Source organism: Bufo bufo, chromosome 1 (genome assembly GCF_905171765.1).
Source record: "Bufo bufo chromosome 1, aBufBuf1.1, whole genome shotgun sequence".
NCBI lineage: Eukaryota > Metazoa > Chordata > Amphibia > Anura > Bufonidae > Bufo > Bufo bufo.
Window position 1 is genome coordinate 232,334,305 of NC_053389.1, and position 20,567 is coordinate 232,354,871.

General features: G+C 44.5%; 2 protein-coding genes across 5 annotated transcripts in view; one reads left to right on the plus strand and one right to left on the minus strand.

The window, feature by feature from the left end:
- CACNA2D4 (calcium voltage-gated channel auxiliary subunit alpha2delta 4) overlaps positions 1-20,567 on the minus strand; it is a 256,717-nt gene that overhangs the window by 59,047 nt on the left and 177,103 nt on the right. The window lies entirely within an intron of this gene.
- LRTM2 (leucine rich repeats and transmembrane domains 2) lies at positions 4,103-20,244 on the plus strand. The gene is made up of 4 exons (XM_040415464.1): positions 4,103-4,170; positions 5,108-5,172; positions 17,457-18,047; positions 19,814-20,244. Exons 1-4 carry the CDS (start codon positions 4,103-4,105, stop codon positions 20,242-20,244), a joined length of 1,155 nt encoding a protein of 384 aa, XP_040271398.1.

Here is a 20,567-nt window from a genome sequence, read left to right on the forward strand (position 1 = left end):
TGGGCTCCTTCACGCTGGACTTATCTCAGGGACAGGACTCATCTCAGGTTAATTTGCATATCTATCAAATCGTTTTCTTTTTACACAGAGAGCTAAGGGGACTGGATATTGTGGATGTGCTAGCGGCCATCTAGCAGCCCATGTCCTCAGCTCTATACACAAAATCCCGGGGACAGGTTCCCTTTAAGATCGGCGTCTAAAACACCAGCCATAACAAATGTGTCCCAATGTATTTTATTGTGATTTTATGTGATAGACCAACACAAAGTAGCAAGTATGTGTGAAAAGAAAAGAAAATGATACATGGTTTAAATCATTTTAATAAATGAAAATCTTAAAAGTGTGGCGTGCATTTGTATTTGACCCCCTGTATTCTGATACTCCTAAATAAAATCCAGTGTGACCGATTGCCTTCAGACATCACCTAATTAGTAAATTAGTCCACCTGTGTGTAATTTATTCTCAGTATAACTACAACTGTTCTTTGAAGGTCTCAGAGGTTTGTTAGTGAACATTAGTGATCAAACAGCATCATCAAAACCAAGGAACACCTCAGACAGGTCAGGGATAAAGTTGTGAAGAAGTGTAAAGCAAGGTTATAAAAAATATCCCAAGCTCTGAACATCTGTTCAAGCCATCATCCAAAAATGAAAGTATGGCACAACTGCAAACCTACCAAGACATGGCCGTCCACCTAAACCGACAGCCCAGGCAAAGCGAACACTAATTAGAAAAGCAGCCAAGTGGCCCATGGTCACTCTGGAGGAGCTGCAGAAATCCACAAATCAGGTAGGAGAATCTTTCTACAGGACAACTTTTAGTCGTATACTCCACAAATCTGGCCTTGAGAGAAGAGTGGCAAGAAGGTGCTCTGGTCAGATAAAACCAAAGTTGGACATTTTGGTCTAAATGCAAAACGCTATATGTGGTGGAAAACTAACCGTGCACATCACCATCCCCACCGTGAAACATGGTGGTGGCAGCAGCATCATGCTGTGGGGATGCTTTTCTTCAGCAGGGAAAGGGAAGCTAGGCAGAGTTGATGGGAAAATGGATGGAGCTATATACAGGAAAATCCTGGTGGAAAACCTGGTAGAGGCTGCAAAAAACTTGAGACTGGGACGGAGGTTCACCATCTAGCAGGACAATGACCCTAAACATACAGTCAGAGCTACAATCGAATGGTTTAGATCAAAGCATATTGTTAGAATGGCTCAGTCAAAGTCCAGACCTAAATCCTATTGAGAATCTGTGGCAAGACTTGAAAATTGCTGCTCACAGACATTCTCCATCCAATCTGACTGAGCTTGAGCTATTTTGCAAAGCAAAATGGGCAAAAATTTCAGCCTCTAGATGTGCAAAGCTGGTAGAGACATACCCCAAAAGACTTGCAGCTGTATATGCAGTAAAGGTGGTTCTACAAAGTACTGACTCAGGGAGGCTGAATACAAATGCACGCAACACTTTCCAGATTAAAATATGAATACTTTTCAAGGCACTGGGCATGTAAACAGTGACTGTACCAATAGAATAAAGAATGCAGCTCTGGAGTATAATACAGGATATAACTCAGGATCAGTACAGCATAAGTAATGTAATGTAGGTACACAGTGACTCCACGATCAGAATAGTGAGTACAGCTCTAGAGTATAATACAAGATGTAACTCAGGATCAGTACAGGATAAGTAATGTATTGTAATGTATGTACACAGTGATTCCACCAGCAGAATAGTGAGTGCAGCTCTGGAGTATAATACAGGATGTAACTCAGGATCAGTACAGGATAAATAATGTATGTACACAGTGACTCCACCAGCAGAATAGTGAGTGCAGCTCTGAAGTATAATACAGGATGTAACTCAGGATCAGTACAGGATAAGTAATGTATGTAGACTGTGATTCCGCCAACAGAATAGTGAGGGTAGCTCCGGAGTATAATACAGGATGTAACTCAGGATCAGTACAGGATAAGTAATGTAATGTATGTACACAGTGGCTCCACCAGCAGAATAGTGAGTGCAGCTCTGGAGTATTATACAGGATGTAACTCAGGATCAGTACAGGATAAGTAATGTAATGTAGGTACACAGTGACTCCACCAGCAGAATAGTGAGTGCAGCTCTGGAGTATAGTACAGGATGTAACTCAGGATTAGTAAAGTATAAGTAATGTAATGTATGTACACAGTGACTCCACCAGAACAGGATGTAACTAACCCTGAACATAGCTCAAGCACCCCTTCTGGTTTATATAAGATGCTTCCCAATGTAAATAAATCTGCTGGTGCAATGGTGTGCTGATATTTGTAGTTCTACACATGTAAAGCCTCAGCTAAGAGTCACCACTTCCCTGGGGCTATAGACATACACAAAATGTAATTCAAGTACAGAAAGTTGATCCTGTGGTTGAGCCAGTTTGCTCTTTGTAAATGGCAGATGATTTGGAAAGGTGGAGCAGCAGGTGGAGATACTAGTGCATCGGTCTGAACAGTACGTGACTGTGTGTGTCTGTCTCTTGTATTCCACCAGTCTTCAGCCAGGACCACCCTGCACAGCCTGACCCATGTAAAAGTGGAGACTTCCAGCACTGTGGGTGCGTAACAGCAGGATGCGGGAGCCAAGGAGACGCTTCTCCTGCAGATGGGCACAGACCTCGCGTAAGTGGATGAATATTCATATGGTTATGTATGATAGAATCACAAAAGAGCAGATCGAGGACAGGAAGGGGGTGATTTATTAAAAAATGATCGCCAAATTATTCAGGTTATGGGACCACTGTACGGGGGTGGGTAATGTGTAATACTTGGAGTTTAAAGGGCCAGTTCAGTCTGCTGTAAACAAAGCTTAAAGGGGTATTCCCATCTCCCCTATTCAACAGCTGAGCGGGCTGTGATACACCCGTTTTTGTGGTTCCCATTCATTTCTATAGCCGTTACGGAATTAATGCAGCATAAATCTCTGGGCTGTTTCCCTAAACCTTGCCATAACTGGCCACAGCATAAGATGGGTATTCTGATCTCAGACATAAATGACTGAGACGGGAATACCCCTTTAGTCGTTGTATAATGAAAACTTGTGTTTCAACATCTCTGCTTGCTGTCAGTTAAATGAAATCTGCCCTGACCTACTGCAGCTGGGTTTGTCACAACTGCATGCAGTCTATAGAAATATCTGTATGCTAAACAACACATTACTCCCTTGCTCTGATAGTTGCTAAAGTTTCACTCTAGAGTCCAGGCTATTAAGCTCCCGGAGGTCTGGTTAGACTGGATACAAATGTAGCAAACCTTCAGCTGCGAGGTGTTAGACTAGCATGGATTTTTAGCCTCTGGGTGTAATCATTCAATTTCACAGAAAATTATGACGTATACTGAAATTCATTAGGGCTCAAACAAAATGTTTATCCATGAGCTCAGTGAAGTCTTGAAACCTCTCTGCCCCCCATGATTACCACTTCAAGTCACACGTATCCAGTGCTGAGACCGTGACTGGAGTCATTTTGACTCCTTTTTTACGCTTTTTTTTTCTGGCGAAAAAGTTAAGTAAGTCTGCTGGAGCTGAAGTTCAGGTGGCAAGGATGGCACAAAAATTTCCGCGCTCGGACGTTTAAAAAGTCGCTGCAAAGGGTTCTCGAGACGTTTTTTTACACTGGAACCTGGCATTAAAATCTTTTAAATGACCCCCAATATCTATTTATACAGGGAATCCATTCCAGTTTGCTAGCACAAGTTTGGGTCTTTCACATGGGTAACTGAACTCTATGAACACCAATAAAATGGCCCCCACCAGTTTGCACGGAGATAAAGCTGTAGCAGTTATGTGTGCTTTTCAAAAGAAATACTAAATATTGCCATTCCTGTGTTACAAGTCAGACGAGGCATCGCCAGTTAGGCAAGGTCGGATTCATGAGGGCCACTGGTGCAGGGTACATTCACATGCGTTTCAGCTCCATTGCACCCCCTTAAGCGCTGCAGGTCACAGGTCTCCTCACATCAATATCTGGTTTGACTTGTGTCACGTGGGCACTGCAGCCAATGACTGACGGTGGCAGTGACAGATCTTCCATGCATCACGTGACCCAGTGACATGATGCATAGGTAACATGTCACTGCTCCAGTTTGACATGGGGAGACCCAAGAAATGGAGTCTGAACCCAACGGTGAAGAACATGTATGATTCCCAGCTTTAGGCTACATGCACACGACTGTATGTGTTTTGCGGTCTGCAAATTGCGGATCCGCCAAAAAAAAAAACGGATGACATCCGTATTCCATCCGGTTTTTTGTGCGGATCCATTGTAACAATGCCTAAAACGGACAAGAATAGGACATGCTCTATTTTTTTGTCGGGGCTACGGAACAGACATACTGATGCGGACAGCACCATTGAAATGAATAGGTCCGCATCCTATCCGCAAAAAAACGGAACGGACATGGAAACAAACAACGTTTGTGTGCATGTAGCCTTAAGCTGAATTTATTAATCATAGCTGTGCTCTAATAGAGCAGAGCTGTAGTGTAAATCATAGAGAAAGGACAGTGCAGCAGCCTACGCATTGGAGGAAACAAGAGGTGGATTTCAGATTACTGAAACAAGGCAGCTCCGTTGCAGTAAAAAGCCTGGGTCTCCAGAAGTATTTCACCTACTAATACAGTGTCCAAGACCCCATATTAACAGTTATGTGGTGACCTGAGACATAACATTCAGTTTATGCCCCCCAGGAGGAGCAGGATCACCCTGCTGGTGCTCCCCGAATTGTTCATTACAGTAGCACCAAGCACATATTCAGATGCGCTGGCCACCTACACTTTATAAATAGCGGGTAATGTACAGAAATAGTGATATTATTTCTCACATATGTCATAACTCCAGAACTGCCTTGTGTTAATTGCACTGCCGAGGTCTACTTAGAGGGAGGTTTTATCATACTCCATAAATATCCATGATGCTTTGCAGTAAGGCAGGACACTCAGACTTCTGGTCTCAGGTTTCCCGCCATCCGATTTTTATACCTATATGTAAATATTCGATGCACAAACCAGATGTATGGTTTTCTGGATAAAGTAAATCCTGGCTTTTTAACTTCCTCCTTTGTTTGGCGTTTTAGCCCAACAGACAGCCTCGCTTGGCTTTCTAAGTCAGACCATCACTCTGACCAGAGAGGGAAGGGGGGTGAGTGACTATTAGAGCATCACTCATTACAGAGTTAAGTGCAGTGCTCTTCTGTGGACATCTTTATCTAGGCCTAACAAGAGAACAATATAGTTGTCATACTGTTATCCTAATTCTACACCTACTATCATCATGAGGAACAGTCCTCAGATAACTTCTTACCCATTACAGCAGCAGCAAACTGACAGTGGATTGGCTAGCTACATAGGAAGTCTTATCACTGGTGTTGGCGACTACAGGACAATATTTTGTATTTAATTTTCAATGGTATAGAAGTGCCGACATGAAAAAAAGGCAATTCTATAAAATAGAAAATAAAAAAAAGCTTTCTATGAATATTGAGTTACAAAAATACCTCTTTCTGACAGAAGTGTCCCTTTAAAACTAGTCTGTGCAGCACAGAGAAGCAACCTATTGTTCAGAGCACAGATTGTAGTAGTTAGAGGAAGTAACAAACATAGAAACAAAGCTCTGTAACACTAATGACACTAATATACATATATGTAGCTGCTTAAAGGGGTTGTTTATTTTTTTTTATCTGCAAAGGCTGAAATCCATGGCACACATTCGCAACATAAACGGACATGCTTCGGATTTCAAATCTGCACCAGGTATTACTATTATGTGAGGATTCTGGTGTGGCCACTTCTCCATTCCTGGTTGGGTGTGAGTGGTAGGAATGTGCCATACCCTGAGAGCGGCAGGGGTGGACTGGAGAAAAAAACAACTAAAAGTGGCCACATGTTCTAGACAGGTCCAATTTAAAAAGACAGAGAAACACAAGTAGGCAGGGCCAACACAGGTAGGTGTGGCCTGCAATACCACAGTGGGGCACAAAGTACCGCCCCAGCAGAACCAAATACCACAGTGGGGCACAAACTATTGCCGCCTTCGCCACAGTATTCAATTGTATCACTGTCCTGAGGACGAAGGTAAGCAAATGAGCTTCTAGCCAGCTCTGCCTCGGATGCCACCCCCCAAATACTGTCCTGAGGAGGGTGATACAGTTGAGTTCAGGAGGGCACCTGTGACTGCTGGCCAAGTGCATAAGTACCCGATGCTCCCAGCGCTAATGATCTGGTGGCAAAGCATTAATTACGTACCCGGCCGGCATCACACCACCACCTCCATCCGATGATGTAAAAAGCCAATGCTTGTCTGCTCCAACCCATCTCATCCCTTTATTAGACAGACTGCCCCTTGGTGCAGAGCTTCTTGAGAAGCCCTGAGAAGGTTCTCCTCCCCCCTTCCCCCCCCCCCCGGGATTAGAGCCAAAAAAAAAAAGTTGCCGCATCTCCCATAGAAGGTTTAAGGGCTGCCTATATGGTATGCAGGTCCGGTACGGATGTCATATGAATAGGCTGTATGGCAATGAAGAGGTTACAACGAGGAACGCTTCGTCTGTATCGGTCTCCCTTCAGTTGGCGCATTTATCTGTAGCCCAGAGGAAAGATGAAGCATTGAGGAGAGGCAGTTAATCATTTATCTAATAAAAGATTCATACATCTCACTTCAGCCACTTTGAAGTTAAATAGGAAAATTTCTGCAAAATTAAAAGCACTGCTCATCACCGCCACCCCCATCCCTGACCCCTGGGTGCCCCCCACAGCCTGGAGAGACCATCATCAGGACCTTCCCCAGCGAAAGCTCAGAAATACAATGTACGGCAAAGTCATTTCATTTCTGCCTTTTTGGAAGGGTTAGAATCACGGATGAGGCAAATTAATACTAGGAAGGGCCATGAAAGGCATAATAGATCATAATCTAGATTTATATGGTGCCAACATAGTCTGCAGCACTTTACAATTCAAACTAAATCAGACAACGCAAAGCAAGAAACGAAAGCCTGTATTACACAGGCTGATTGTGGAGAGGGCTCACTAGTGGAGGAGACCGCTGCTCTTACAGGCAGCGATCTCCTCCGCAGCATGGGGAGGAGCTATCGTTATGCCATCGCCCGTCACTAGGCTGTACAGTGGTTTGCCGGTGGCAGATTGCAATTAGACTGCACAATCTGCCGTCGGCAAACCATGATATTTAAGCATGCTTAAAAATCACAACTGCCCGATGAACGAGCTAGTTTGCTCGTTCATCTGGCAATCGACGGCAGTATTACACTGCAAGATGATCGCTAATGAGCGTCCATGCGATCGCTCGGTAGTGATCATCTGCCGAAAAACGGCTGGTGTAATACAGGCTGAACCCATCAAATGGAAGCGAGGGCCCTGCTCACAAGAGCTTACAATCTGTAAAGAGACAGGGGAGACTCAGAAGGTACCAATGCAATGGTCCAGCCCGCTCCTCTGAAGAACTAGTACTCATAAAGCCGCATGAGCCATGTACTACAGATGTAGTAGAGTTAACACACATGGTTTATGAGACGTGTTGTCTAAACTAAATGCATTAAGCAAACACCTTCAATTGCTTTTCAATGGCTTTTGTTTCAAGACAACACGATGAGTTAAGAAATTTGAGTTAAGAGTTTGCGTGTTAACCCTGCTACATCTGTATGCGATCGCCCCCGTCTAAACGGCCACCTGTAATGCATAGTCTCCAAGTCCCAAATTTGCAGGGGCTGTCCGTAATTTTCAGAGACAGAGCCCAGCAAATTCAGGCTGTCCTGGGCTGGAAATGCATATATTGCAGAGGGAGGAGGTTAAAGGGTCCAGGCCCACTCATTGCCTCCTGCTATTAAATCGGATAAGAAAGCTGGTTCCTTAAAGAAACAGTGCCACACCGGGCCATGGGTTGTGTCTGGTATTGCACTGAAGTGAATACTGCTGAGCGGCAATACCTAAAAACAACTGCTGTTCTTCGAATAAACCTTCCTGTGATGCATCAGCCTCTAACCACTCACCTCCATCATCTATATGACATGTCATATTTATTTGCGGTGCTGAACAATGGAAAGAAACACTATGGAAGCACTCCGTAGTGCTTCCAGTGTTCCGTTCTGTGATTCCGTTCCGCATCTCTGGAATTGCGGACCCATTCAAGTTAATGGGTCCGCATCCGTGAAGCGTGGTGCACACGGCCAGCGGCCGTGGATTGCCGACCCACCGTTTGCGGGCCGCAATACGGCCACGGTCGCCCAACGGACGTGTGCATAAAGCCTTACAGTCAGGATCCTTTGGAAATAGATGCCATGCCTCTGTGAGGCTGCTTTAACACACAGGCTTTTTTTGGCGTTTTTTGCAACTGCGTTATTACGCTTTTTTTTTATTTATTTTTTTATTTATGGTAAAAACGCCAGCTCCAGATTTTCAAACCACCTTTCCTATATGAAAAAATGTCATGAAGAAAACACCACACTCAGGGTCATTTATTAAAGACCAGCTTTTTACATGGCTTGTGATAGCCCCTGCGCAGACTTCGTCATAAATTAGGAGCACCTCCAGCAGTTCGTGCGGCTGAAGTGAAATCTACTCCAGACCTGACTGAAGCAGTTTTCACTCCACTTTTCTGACTGTTTCCATGTATAAATGTTAATGAGTTTGCTGGGGCTGATGACAAGCACTGCCCCCAAGTGGCGAGGACAGGGTAAAAACACCCAAGCGACAAAATATTGTTGCACAGGCAATAAATAAAAAAAGTCACAAAAAAGGGTCTTATGACTTTTTTATGCCAAAAATTGGCATAATTATTTTAAAAAATGACCCCAACTGTGTGCAAAAAAAACTGAATAAATATTCACACATATTCCAACAGAACCTACTCTGCTGTAGTTTACTAGTTATCATTATTGTGCTACCAATATGCAGTTTATGTATGCACAGTAGCACAGTTACAGCATGTATTATATTCCACAAATGCATTAACAATTCTGCAAGCTTCAGAGCTGAAACCTACCAGCATTCCCTGCCTGTTCGGTGCCTGAACTGGTGATTTGCATGCTGAGCTGTTATGGGTGTCTCTGAAAACAACCAGCATAATGGTGTGTTTACCTCTGATGTATAATACAGGAACAGGATGTAACTCAGGATCAGTAGAGGATAAGTAATGTATGTACACAGTGACTCCAGCAGTAGAATAGTGATTGCAGCTCTGGAGTATAATACAGGATGTAACTCAGGAACAGTACAGAGTAAGTAATGTATGTACACAGAGACTCCACCGACAGAATAGTGAGTGCAGCTCTAGAGTATAGTACAGGATGTAACTCAGGATCAGTACAGGATAAGTAATGTATGTACACAGTGACTCCAGCAGCAGAATAGTGAGTGCAGCTCTGGAGTATAATACAGGATATAACTCAGGATCAGTACAGGATAAGTAATGTATGTACACAGTGACTCCAGCAGCAGAATAGTGAGTGCAGCTCTGGAGTATAATACAGGATATAACTCAGGATCAGTACAGGATAAGTAATGTATGTACACAGTGACTCCAGCAGCAGAATAGTGAGTGCAGCTCTGGAGTATAATACAGGATATAACTCAGGATCAGTACAGGATAAGTAATGTATGTACACAGTGACTCCAGCAGCAGAATAGTGAGTGCAGCTCTGGAGTATAATACAGGATGTAACTCAGGATCAGTACAGGGTAAGTAATGTATGTATACAGTGACTCCACCAGCAGAATAGTGAGTGCAGCTCTGGAGTATAATACAGGATGTAACTCAGGATCAGTAGAGGGTAAGTAATGTATGTACACAGTGACTCCACCAGCAGAATAGTGAGTGCAGCTCTGGAGTATAATACAGGATGTAAGTTACTCCCCTTGTAGATTAATGTACACTGGTTGTCATATATAGATTTGATGGAACTACCCATGTCCGTGGTGAATTATCTGGGGAGGAATATCTTCCTTCCTCCAGCTTGTTGAATACAAGAAACATTACAGCAGTGACAGATGACACTAAATATTTATCATACTGAAGGGGGTGGATTTCAAGGGAAAAGCAGCTCTCGGGGACTGTGCTTGCTCGGTGCAAGTGTCGGTTACACAAGAAGCCACCCCGGCTCTCTGAACAATTAGACGCACTTCTTTTTTCCATAACAGATTCATTATTAATCACTTTGCTATACAAGTACCTGAAAGGAACATTGTGCCTTTGTGGACGCATCAGACACTCGATCTTGGAGATATTTTACCTGGCGACCTGAACTAGACAAACAGGCAGGAATAAATATAGGGGAACTCTACTTGTTAGAGATGTGTAAGTGGACAATATTGGTTGGAGCCCCTACTGTAAGTTCAGAGCCTCAGGACTCCTGGAAACAAATGGGGAGCGTGGTCAAACTTTTCTACTAAAAGTTTAGGACAGGGATCAGCAACCTTCGGCACTCCAGCTGTTGCGAAACTACAACTCCCAGCATGCTCCTTCCACTTGAGTGGGAGTTTAGAGAACAGCCAAGAAAGTGTGCATGATGGGAGATGTAGCTTCACAACACCTGGAGTGCCAGAGGTTGCTGACCCCTGGTTTAGGAGAACTTGACTGCCTGATTTCAAACACAGCGCCACCCCTAGGTTGAGTGTGCTACTGCCGCTCAGCATCATTCATTTCAATTGGGTTGAGCTGCAGTACCAGACAGAACCCAAAGACAACTGGGACAGTTGCAGAAATGTACGCAACAAATCAGGTGACACCGTTCAAACTACTGTATTTTTTGTCCGGGTCCAATCCGCATTTTTTGAAGATTGCACGAGGACCCATTGAAGGTATGTTGACAGCATCCATGTGCTGTCCACATCCATGAAGCCATGCCGCATATTATAGAACATGTACTATTCTTGTCCATTTTGAAGACAAGAATAAGCATTTTTTCGGTCTGCGGAAAGTGCGGGATGCACATGGACTGTATCCGTATTTTGCAGATCCGTAATTTGCAGACTGCAAAACAGATATGGACATGTGAATGTCCCCTTATGAATAGAGTTTTTTAACTACGGTGAAGACAGCTGCTTTGACATTAGGAGACAGGGAGTAAAGCAGAATCCAATAGTAAATTACAATGCAACATTTGAATGCACTCAGTCTGTGGAAATCTAGGCGACATCTGCTATGGATGCTGTAATGTTATGTAGCAGATTTGAGGGAGGCTCTTGCATTGACTTTCTATGTTGATGTTACAGCCTCCCTGAAATCTCCCACTCCAGGACCTCAACATGTTCTGTGTAAATCCAGCAAATTCTGACCGTCACCCAACTGGAAAGGGTAGATGGCGAAGAGGCACAGTACTTTAATGTGACACTGACACGCTATGGATTTAGAAATCTACACTGCAGGTCAATCTCCACACAGAAAATTTTGACATTGTGTTGATGACATTTTAAAAATCTCATCTACTTGCGGACCCATTCATTTTCAATGGGGACGGAAAAGATGTGGACAGCACACAGTGTGCTGTCCGCAACCGCATTTCCAGTCCGCGGCTCCGCAAAAAAATAGAACATTTCTATTGGGGTGCTGGCCTGGTGTTTTGCGGATGTGTAAATGGACCCTTAGAGTGAGTTCACACCACCGTTGTATATTTCGGAAATTAACAGATTAAGTAGAAAATAATAGATAGAACTGAACAGAGTCTATTAACTAAAATGGAGTCCATTCGGGATCCTGTTTTTTCACTGACAAAAAAGTCCCGAAGCAGGAATTTTTTATCTAGTCTTTTTGATGGAATCTTGTTACGGGCAGTCGGTGTGGATTCATTGCACCAACTAACCGGTTCCACTTTGGGTTATTTCGGAGGGTGTAAATCTGGCAGTCCCCTGGTTGGCAGTCTCCTGGTTTTCACCCTTTAATCCCTATACAGGGATGTGGTCATTACTGCAAGGAAGCCACCAAGGTGCTACCTCTTGAGATAGTCCCATTTTATTTGGCGGCTGACCTATGTGGTCAGAGACACCAGTGTGAAGCACCGAGGGGGTCGGGCAATATTTGTAGTCAGGAAACAGGCCGAATTCGGGGCAGGCTGCATACAAATGTATCTAAGAAAAACGTCTAAGGTCACAACAGGCAGCAATGGGTACATGAGGAACAGGTCAAGGTCAGATAAGATAGGGGAGAATCAGTGGGTTGTCAGGTGGAAGTTCGGTACAGGGTCAGTCAGAAAGAATAACACGCCTCCACTGGTAAACTCTAAACTAGGAACCTAAATTTCAGGCACCCTCTCACTGGGGAAGGTGCCTTATAAACCCTGGGACCGCCAGTGATAGGTTGGGGAAGTATTTGGAAGATGCCAGTGGCCGGGACCTCCACCAGCCAGTAAGAGAGGGAGCCTGGAAGCAGTAGCCATCAGTGTGAGTAGCGATGCGCTCGTGCCTGCCAGGAGATGTCACTGCAACAAATCGGTGACGGGGGCCCCGAATGGAGCTTCCAACACAGATGTGAACAAGCCCTAAATGTAATCCCTTAAATTGTCCTATTGCAGGGATCAGCAACCTTTGGCACTTTAGCTGTTCTGAAACTACAACTCCCAGAAACCTCCTTTCACTTCTATGGGACTTTGAGAGTTGTAGTTTAACAGCAGCTGGAGTGCCGAAGGTTGCTGATCCCTATTGTTGGAGTAGTTCGATGTTCAGGCACAAGGTAAGCGATATAACCAATTAAGAGAATCAATCGGCCGATAGCACAGACACAATCAAGGATCATATCGGAGGAGATTTCCTCAGCAACTCCAGACCATACATTCAGATATGACACAGTATGTATTGCTCCATTCAGTCACTTATCAATTACATCCGTTTTTGAGAAAGCTTAGTGACAACAGTGTGTCCCAAATTTAAGATCAGACACCTTTGGTGACAGGGAACGGATCAATGCATAACTAGGCTATTCTGGGCCCTAGAAAAGCTAGGTGACCTCCATACAAAGGTGAATTGTGGACGTCTGTACTTCAGATATACAAAGGTCTCAGAAGGTCTCCCCATTATCTAGGCCATGACAGGCAGCTGTTCAGTCCTGCAGATACAATCATCACGCCATTCACTGCAGGCGCTGGAGGGGGGAGGCATTCACAACTTCTAAAACCTTTAAAAATAGCTTCAAACATAAGATGAATGTGTGACATTAAAAAAGTGGCAGGACTCTGCAGATGAGAGGCGCTGGATATTCATCTTTTGCTTTGCGGCTGTGTGTATAGAGAATGGTTTCCCATTCTTGTTCTACTGGGACGTCACTACCCATAATGAGATCTGAGCCTCAACACTGGTCAAAGCCCATGCCAAAATTTAAATAAATTACCTCAATTTAGGTGAAAATTTGTCTCCTGAGCCCAGAAGAACATTACAATAAGAACAAAAGAGTCAAATATGTTCTAAACCAGAAACTGGTAAATATTCAGAGTTATGTCAAAATTTCCTCCCCAGCTGTGTCTCACCAACAACTAGGGGGCATTACACCAGAGGGGCCTGTCAGTTTGAGAAGCACTCATTGTGAGAAATTTAAGCAGACTGGAGAGGGTCAAAATAAGTCCATCGAGGCTTATGTTAATGTATAGGAAGCCTACTGACAAAAAACTAGATTATTCTTCCACAAGGGTCCCACAGGTAATGGTATACAGTACAGACAAAAAGTTTGGACACACCTTCTCATTCAAAGAGTTTTCTTGATTTTCATGACTATGAAGGCATCAAAACTATGAATTAACACATGTGGAATTATATACATAACAAACAAGTGTGAAACAACTGAAAATATGTCATATTCTAGGTTCTTCAAAGTAGCCACCTTTTGCTTTGATTACTGCTTTGCACACTCTTGGCATTCTCTTGATGAGCTTCAAGAGGTAGTCCCCTGAAATGGTCTTCCAACAGTCTTGAAGGAGTTCCCAGAGATGCTTAGCACTTGTTGGCCCTTTTGCCTTCACTCTGCGGTCCAGCTCACCCCAAACCATCTCGATTGGGTTCAGGTCCGGTGACTGTGGAGGCCAGGTCATCTGGCGCAGCACCCCATCACTCTCCTTCATGGTCAAATAGCCCTTACTTTCAACGTTTTCCCAATTTTTCGGCTTACTGACTGACCTTCATTTCTTACGCTGCGTTCAGACCTGAACGTACGGGATGGAGCACTCTGTATGCGCGATTACAGACGCGGCTCCGGAACAAGCGAACGCCCATTGTCACGCTTTCCCGTCAGTCTATGTACGGGAACGCGCGACAAGACGCCCCAAAGAAGCTCCTGTACTTCTTGGGGCGTCGGGCCTTTTACAACGCGATCGTACGCGCTGTGAAACGCTCAGGTGAGAACCATTCCCATAGGGAAACATTAGTTCTTGCCTGTTGAGCGTTTTACAGCACGTAGGAACGCGCTGTAAAACGCTCAGGTCTGAACCCAGCCTCAAAATAATGACGGCCACTCGTTTTTCTTTACTTAGCTGCTTTTTTCTTGCCATAATACAAATTCTAACAGTCTATTCAGTAGGACTATCAGCTGTGTATCCACCTGACTTCTCCTCAACGCAACTGATGGTCCCAACCCCATTTATAAGGCAAGAAATCCCACTTATTAAACCTGACAGGGCACACCTGTGAAGTGAAAACCATTTCAGGGGACTACCTCTTGAAGCTAATCAAGATAATGCCAAGAGTGTGCAAAGCAGTAATCAAAGCAAAAGGTGGCTACTTTGAAGAACCTAGAATATGACATATTTTCAGTTGTTTCACACTTGTTTGTTATGTATATAATTCCACATGTGTGGATGCCATAGTTTTGATGCCTTCAGTGTGAATCTACAATTTTCATAGTCATGAAAATAAAGAAACTCTTTGAATGAGAAGGTGTGTCCAAACTTTTGGTCTGTACTGTATGTACTATGATGATAACCCTAGTGGATTCTATAGGGCCCATGGAGAGGGGAGACATATCTGAGAATTATCCTAACCACGTCCAAATGTCAATGTGCAGTGTCCTGTCATCCCAGTGTAAGGGCTCATTATGTGTCAGCATCCATTCCGCAACTTTGCAGAACAGATGCGGACCCATTCATTTCAGTGGGGCCACAAAAGATGTGGACAGCACATCGTGTGCTGTCTGCATCCGTACTTCTGTTCCGTGGCCTCGCAAAAAAGATGGAGCATGTCCTATTCTAGTCCGCAATTGTGGACAAGAAATAGGCATTTCTATCATAAGGCTGGTCATGTGCGTTCCGCGGACCGCAAAATACATACAGTTGTCTGAATGAGCCCTAAAGCGGCTTTCACACAGTCAGTGTTTGATCAGTGATTTCGATCAGTGATTGGGAGCCAAAACCAGAAGTGGAGGTGCAACAGGCACCTCCCCCTAGGGCCCTTAATAGATGTATGACGCACGTCCCAGGTGTAGGAATGCCGAGTGGTATAGTGCGGCCTAAAATGTCCCTTTATATGTGTCACGGTGCTCCTACCTGGACATGCTGGACCCCAGGCTTTGGCTCCGAAGCAATAAATAGGGGGAATAATTGAGGAATTTGCAAGAAAAAATTTAGTCCAGACCATGTATATAGTTGAACAGCATCTTTACTTGAATAAACATTCATCAGAAACGATCTTCAAGCTTTGTCTTGGTTCCAGCAGGCTTTAACATTAAAACTGGCAAGCAAACTCAACTCTGCTACATATGTTTCTCTCTGGCACTGCCGTACTGACAGGCTGACTGTATAACTCAGATTCTTCTGTCTGCTGCACCTTCTCTCTGTAGTCTGACTCTTAAGTTATGCCAGGGAACTATGCTCCTGGCTTCTGAGGCTTTAAGCTTTGGCCTCCATGGCCAGCAGAGCTTAGGGTGCTCTGGCTGGCGTGGACACATCCAGCCGAGACGTGCCCTGCACACCTTCCCCTAGAAGGGGGGTAAGCTAGACTAAGGCCACTTTCACACGAGCGAGTTTTCCGCGCGGGTGCAATGTGTGACGTGAGCGCATAGCACCCGCACTGAATCCTGACCCATTCATTTCAATGGGGCAGTGTACATGAGTGTTTTTTTTCACGCATCAGTTCTACGTTGCGTTAAAAACGCAGCATGTTCTATATTCTACGTTTTTCACGCAGCCCTGGCCCCATAGAAGTGAATGGGGCTTCAGTGGAAAACGCATTGCATCCGCAAGCAAGTCCGGATGCGATGCGTTTTTCACTGATGGTTACTAAGAGATGTTGTTTGTAAACCTTCAGTTTTTTAGCACATCAAAACGCAATGCACCCGAACGGAAAATACTGAAGGCAATCGCAGACAAAACTGACTGAACTTGCTTGCAAAATAATGCAGGTTTCACTGAACGCATCCAGAGCCAATCCGTCACGCTCATGTGGGGCCTAACTCTCACTGGACCCCACCCTTACTGCATGAAATGGGACTAGCCCACTCCTCCGCAGAGGGTTTTTTAGAATGGAATGGGAAGCTCCATTCTACCTACCTGCAGCTCTGCCGTGTTTGCTGCCACCTGCTGGTGAACCATGAACATTACATGTAATAGACAGTTACAAACAGATTAGGAATGCACAGTGTAGTGGACCTGAACAAAATACATAAGATGACATTATACTAGCCCATTAGAGACAGTAGCGGGGTGAAGAAGTGGTAATGCCACTCTGGGGCATTACAGAGGCTACACAGAGATTTTCACCGGTTCTGTGTTTTTCTGCTCCTGGTTTTGGCTCACAAATCACTGATGGAAATCACTGATCAAAACTGGCTGTGTGAAAGCGGCCTTAGCAGGGTTGTGGCTTCATTTACTCCCCTTCAAGCGAGTGAAGGGAGCTTCATGTCTGAATGATTATGAAATTAAATGGGGTTAATGGAAATGGTTAATCATTGTAAAAGAAAAGTTCTCCAACTTTCTAATAGACTTTTTTTTCGATTTCTCACAATTTTTAAGAGCTCTGCTTGCTTTGAAAGAACAGAAACACTCTTGTTTACATCCAGAGCATGAAATCCTATGTAGATCTGGTCTTGCTTGTACAGCTGAGCCTTTGTTATAATGTGTTAGTGTATGTAAGAGCCAGGACAGAGATTTATGCTGCTGCTGTGTTTAGTTCATGTCTACACTGATAAACTGTAACAAGCTCATCAGTTGTGTGAGCAGGAAACGGTCTGGATGGGTTTCAGTCTCTGAATGTAGTGTAAATGACAAACCTTGTTTTCTACTGACAAGTCATTTCTGCAAAATGTAGGTAGAGAGATCACACACCTTCCCGCCTACTTATTCCCATTGTGACACTCTACACATTTTGTGAACCCCTCTAGATAGGTTCCAGTAGTGGGATGCCTCGTGATCAGGGATAGTCCAAAGAGGTGGAAGAATTCTAACCCCATCTTTATGACATGTATCTTGTGCTCATCCTGACTGTCTTTGTATCTGTTCTCTATTTCAGTCCTTGTCTGCTCGCTGTCTCTGTGTCTCGCTTCATCCCTCTTCTCCTGCCCGCCATCTTGTACGTGTACCAGCAGCAGTATGGAGGTGGACTGCAGTGGACGAGGGCTCACATCTGTCCCCACAGATATCCCCCAGGACACCCGAATCCTCCTGCTGTTGAACAACCGGATAAGCTCTTTGTCTGGAGGCCCCTTTTCCAATTTGACGTCCTTGCACCGCCTGGATCTCTCCAACAATTTCCTTGACCAGCTGCCATCACAAGTGTTTGTGGAACTGGTCAATCTTACAGAGATACGCCTTCGCAATAATAGCATTCGTGGCTTGGAACGCGACCTGTTTCAGGGCCTCCCGCAACTTCGTAGACTGGACCTCTCCCTCAATTTCTTGTCCTTGCTGCCCTCAGGATTATTTGACGACCTCCAAACCCTGCACTGGTTGTCCTTACGCTCCAATCGACTTCAGAGTCTGGAAAGGATGACCTTTGAACCTCTAAGTAGCTTGGAGAACATTCAGCTTGGTGACAATCCCTGGGAGTGTGACTGCAACCTCAGAGACTTCAAGCACTGGATGGAGTGGTTCTCTTATCGAGGTAAGCCATGGTTTCAAGAAGCTTCATCATCACTGTTGGTGGGACCACAGTAATGCTGATCCTCATACAGTCCCTTTTCCTCTACAAGTAGGGTCCAATGTGCGTAACGTACTCTTGGCTACTTGGGTGCAGATGCTATAATGTAGGTATAAGGGGCACAGATACCAGAGAATATTAATGGGGTAATCTCACTAAAACATTTATGGTCTGTCCACAGGAAAAATGATGAATGTATGATCACTAGGGCCACAACGCAAGGGCCACTACTGATCATTAGAACGGGGATCAGAAGAGTATCAATGAAGTGGTTGTCATGCTTGCACACTCTCCTTAATTTAAAGTCTATGGGACTCATGAAGATGGCACAATTCAATGCTTAGCTATGCCTGCAAGTCCCATAGAGATTGAATGGAGCAACATTGTGCATGCCTGACTACCGCTCCATTCAAACTCCTCCAGAAGGGCAGCTTGAGGTTCTTGATCTATTGACCTGTGGGGTACCAGCAATTATATATCCTATCAATTATCCTATCCTATACCACAGATCATGCATGCAGCATAGTACAGAGCCATGGAAGGCTACAAGAAATGCTCATGAAATTAGAGGCATACATAGGTAAAGTATGGCCATCTAGAAATGGCAATTAAGCCATGTGCATGAGCCTCAGGGAGTGCACCGTATGCAGTCTACCAGAGCTCTGGTCCCTAGTAGCATAAACAGCAGGAAAGGCACTGGTGCAGATTTTACAGTTGGGGCTATGAGCTTCAAGCTGATCATCTGGAGACAGGATAAGAATTTTGGGTAATATTAGCTGTAGCCAGGTGGTGTTAGTAGTCCATTACGAGTGCATACAATTCCAGCCTAATATTCTCCTATGTAACATAATGGCCTACACAGAGCTGATGGGGCCCCCTTCTGGTGTTGGTTAACACTCCATCCTCCTAACCATGTGGGACATGAGGATTTCTTTCCATGATTTTTAAATTAACTCACACAAACCCCTTGGTTGTAGGATTTGTGAAGAGGGGACACCTGCAAAGGTTCTCATCACCTACTAAAATAAGTGATGTAACCAACCAGGGCAGACTCCCTCTGTCTAGGGGCCAGATAGCAGCAGAATGGTCGTCCTCTATGGTACATCGCATTTGGATGGGTATATTGTCTTATGAGATTTGTGCCTTTGCTATTTTGTATAACACCTGCTTGTTGTCCCTGTAAATGGAGATCATTACAAGCACCGTCTCCTCCAGACATCTGCAACATGGGTTCTCCAGCAGGAAGACATAGGGAGAGAGTTATCAAGACTGGCATGCTCTACCCTGATGTTTATATCCCACGCGTCACCGAAGGATGCCCTTAATTTATGATGAGGTGCACGCCTTGTTTTAAATGAAGCGCATCCTCTGGCAGTCCATGCACCTAGAATGAAATCTACGCCAGCTTGTAGTTGGTGTAGATTTCAGTCACCATTTCCACCAGGAAACTGGCATAAAGGATGATAAATGTTCAGTTGGCCATGCCCATACTACAACTCCTTTTCAGAAAGTGTCGGGCAACAGTAAAACGCCAATATTTTTGTGCAAATGGCGTTTAAAAAGTTGCTCACCCAGGGTTTTAACGCCAGTTTCCTGATGTTTGGGGGATGATAAATCTCCCCCAGTGTCTCTACTTCATCTGCTACATTTATCCATTAAAGTACCATAAAAAATCTGCATCTGGTTATCCAGCTAAAATTAACCATTCTCCCAATTCATTATCTCTTCAGGGGGGAAGATTGACGAGCTGCAGTGCACCCTTCCAAAGGAGCTGAGGGGGAGAGACATACGCATGGTTCCTGTAGAGATGTTCAGCTACTGTTCACAGTTAGAGGATGAGAACAGTTCAGGACCTGCTGATAGGCCGGCTCCACCCTGCACCAAAACAAGCCCAGCCCATGCAGAGCCAGAACCGAGTCCAGACTGTCCTCAAAGGCAGAAGTATCGCCCTACAAGTGTCCGGCGAGCTATTGGCACTGTGATCATTGCTGGAGTTGTTTGTGGTGTAGTCTGCATCATGATGGTGGTCGCAGCAGCTTACGGGTGTATCTATGCCTCTCTAATGGCAAAGTACCACCGAGAGTTGAAAAAACGTCAGCCCCTAATGGGTGACGCAGAAGGAGAACAAGAAGAGCAGAGGCAGATTTCATCTGTAGCGTGAGAAATATACTCTGGTATGAGTTGCAAGTGACTCATTTTAGAAATAGGGTGGTTACCTAATGGATGCATCCACAACCCTGCTAGCAACTCTACAAAGGGTGTAAATTCAGCCATAGAACAACTTTACTACTGTCTGTGGTACAAACCAGATATGAATTCATCAACCAATAAGAAGAGTTTCATATGGGATGATGTTCAATATCTAGATCCAACAACTGCTAGACACAATAAAGCATGTGGACATATCTGTGAACTTTTCTTCTGAATGCCCATCATAAAGAACGGAAAGTGCAACTACTGTAGACCATATGCATATAATGAGAG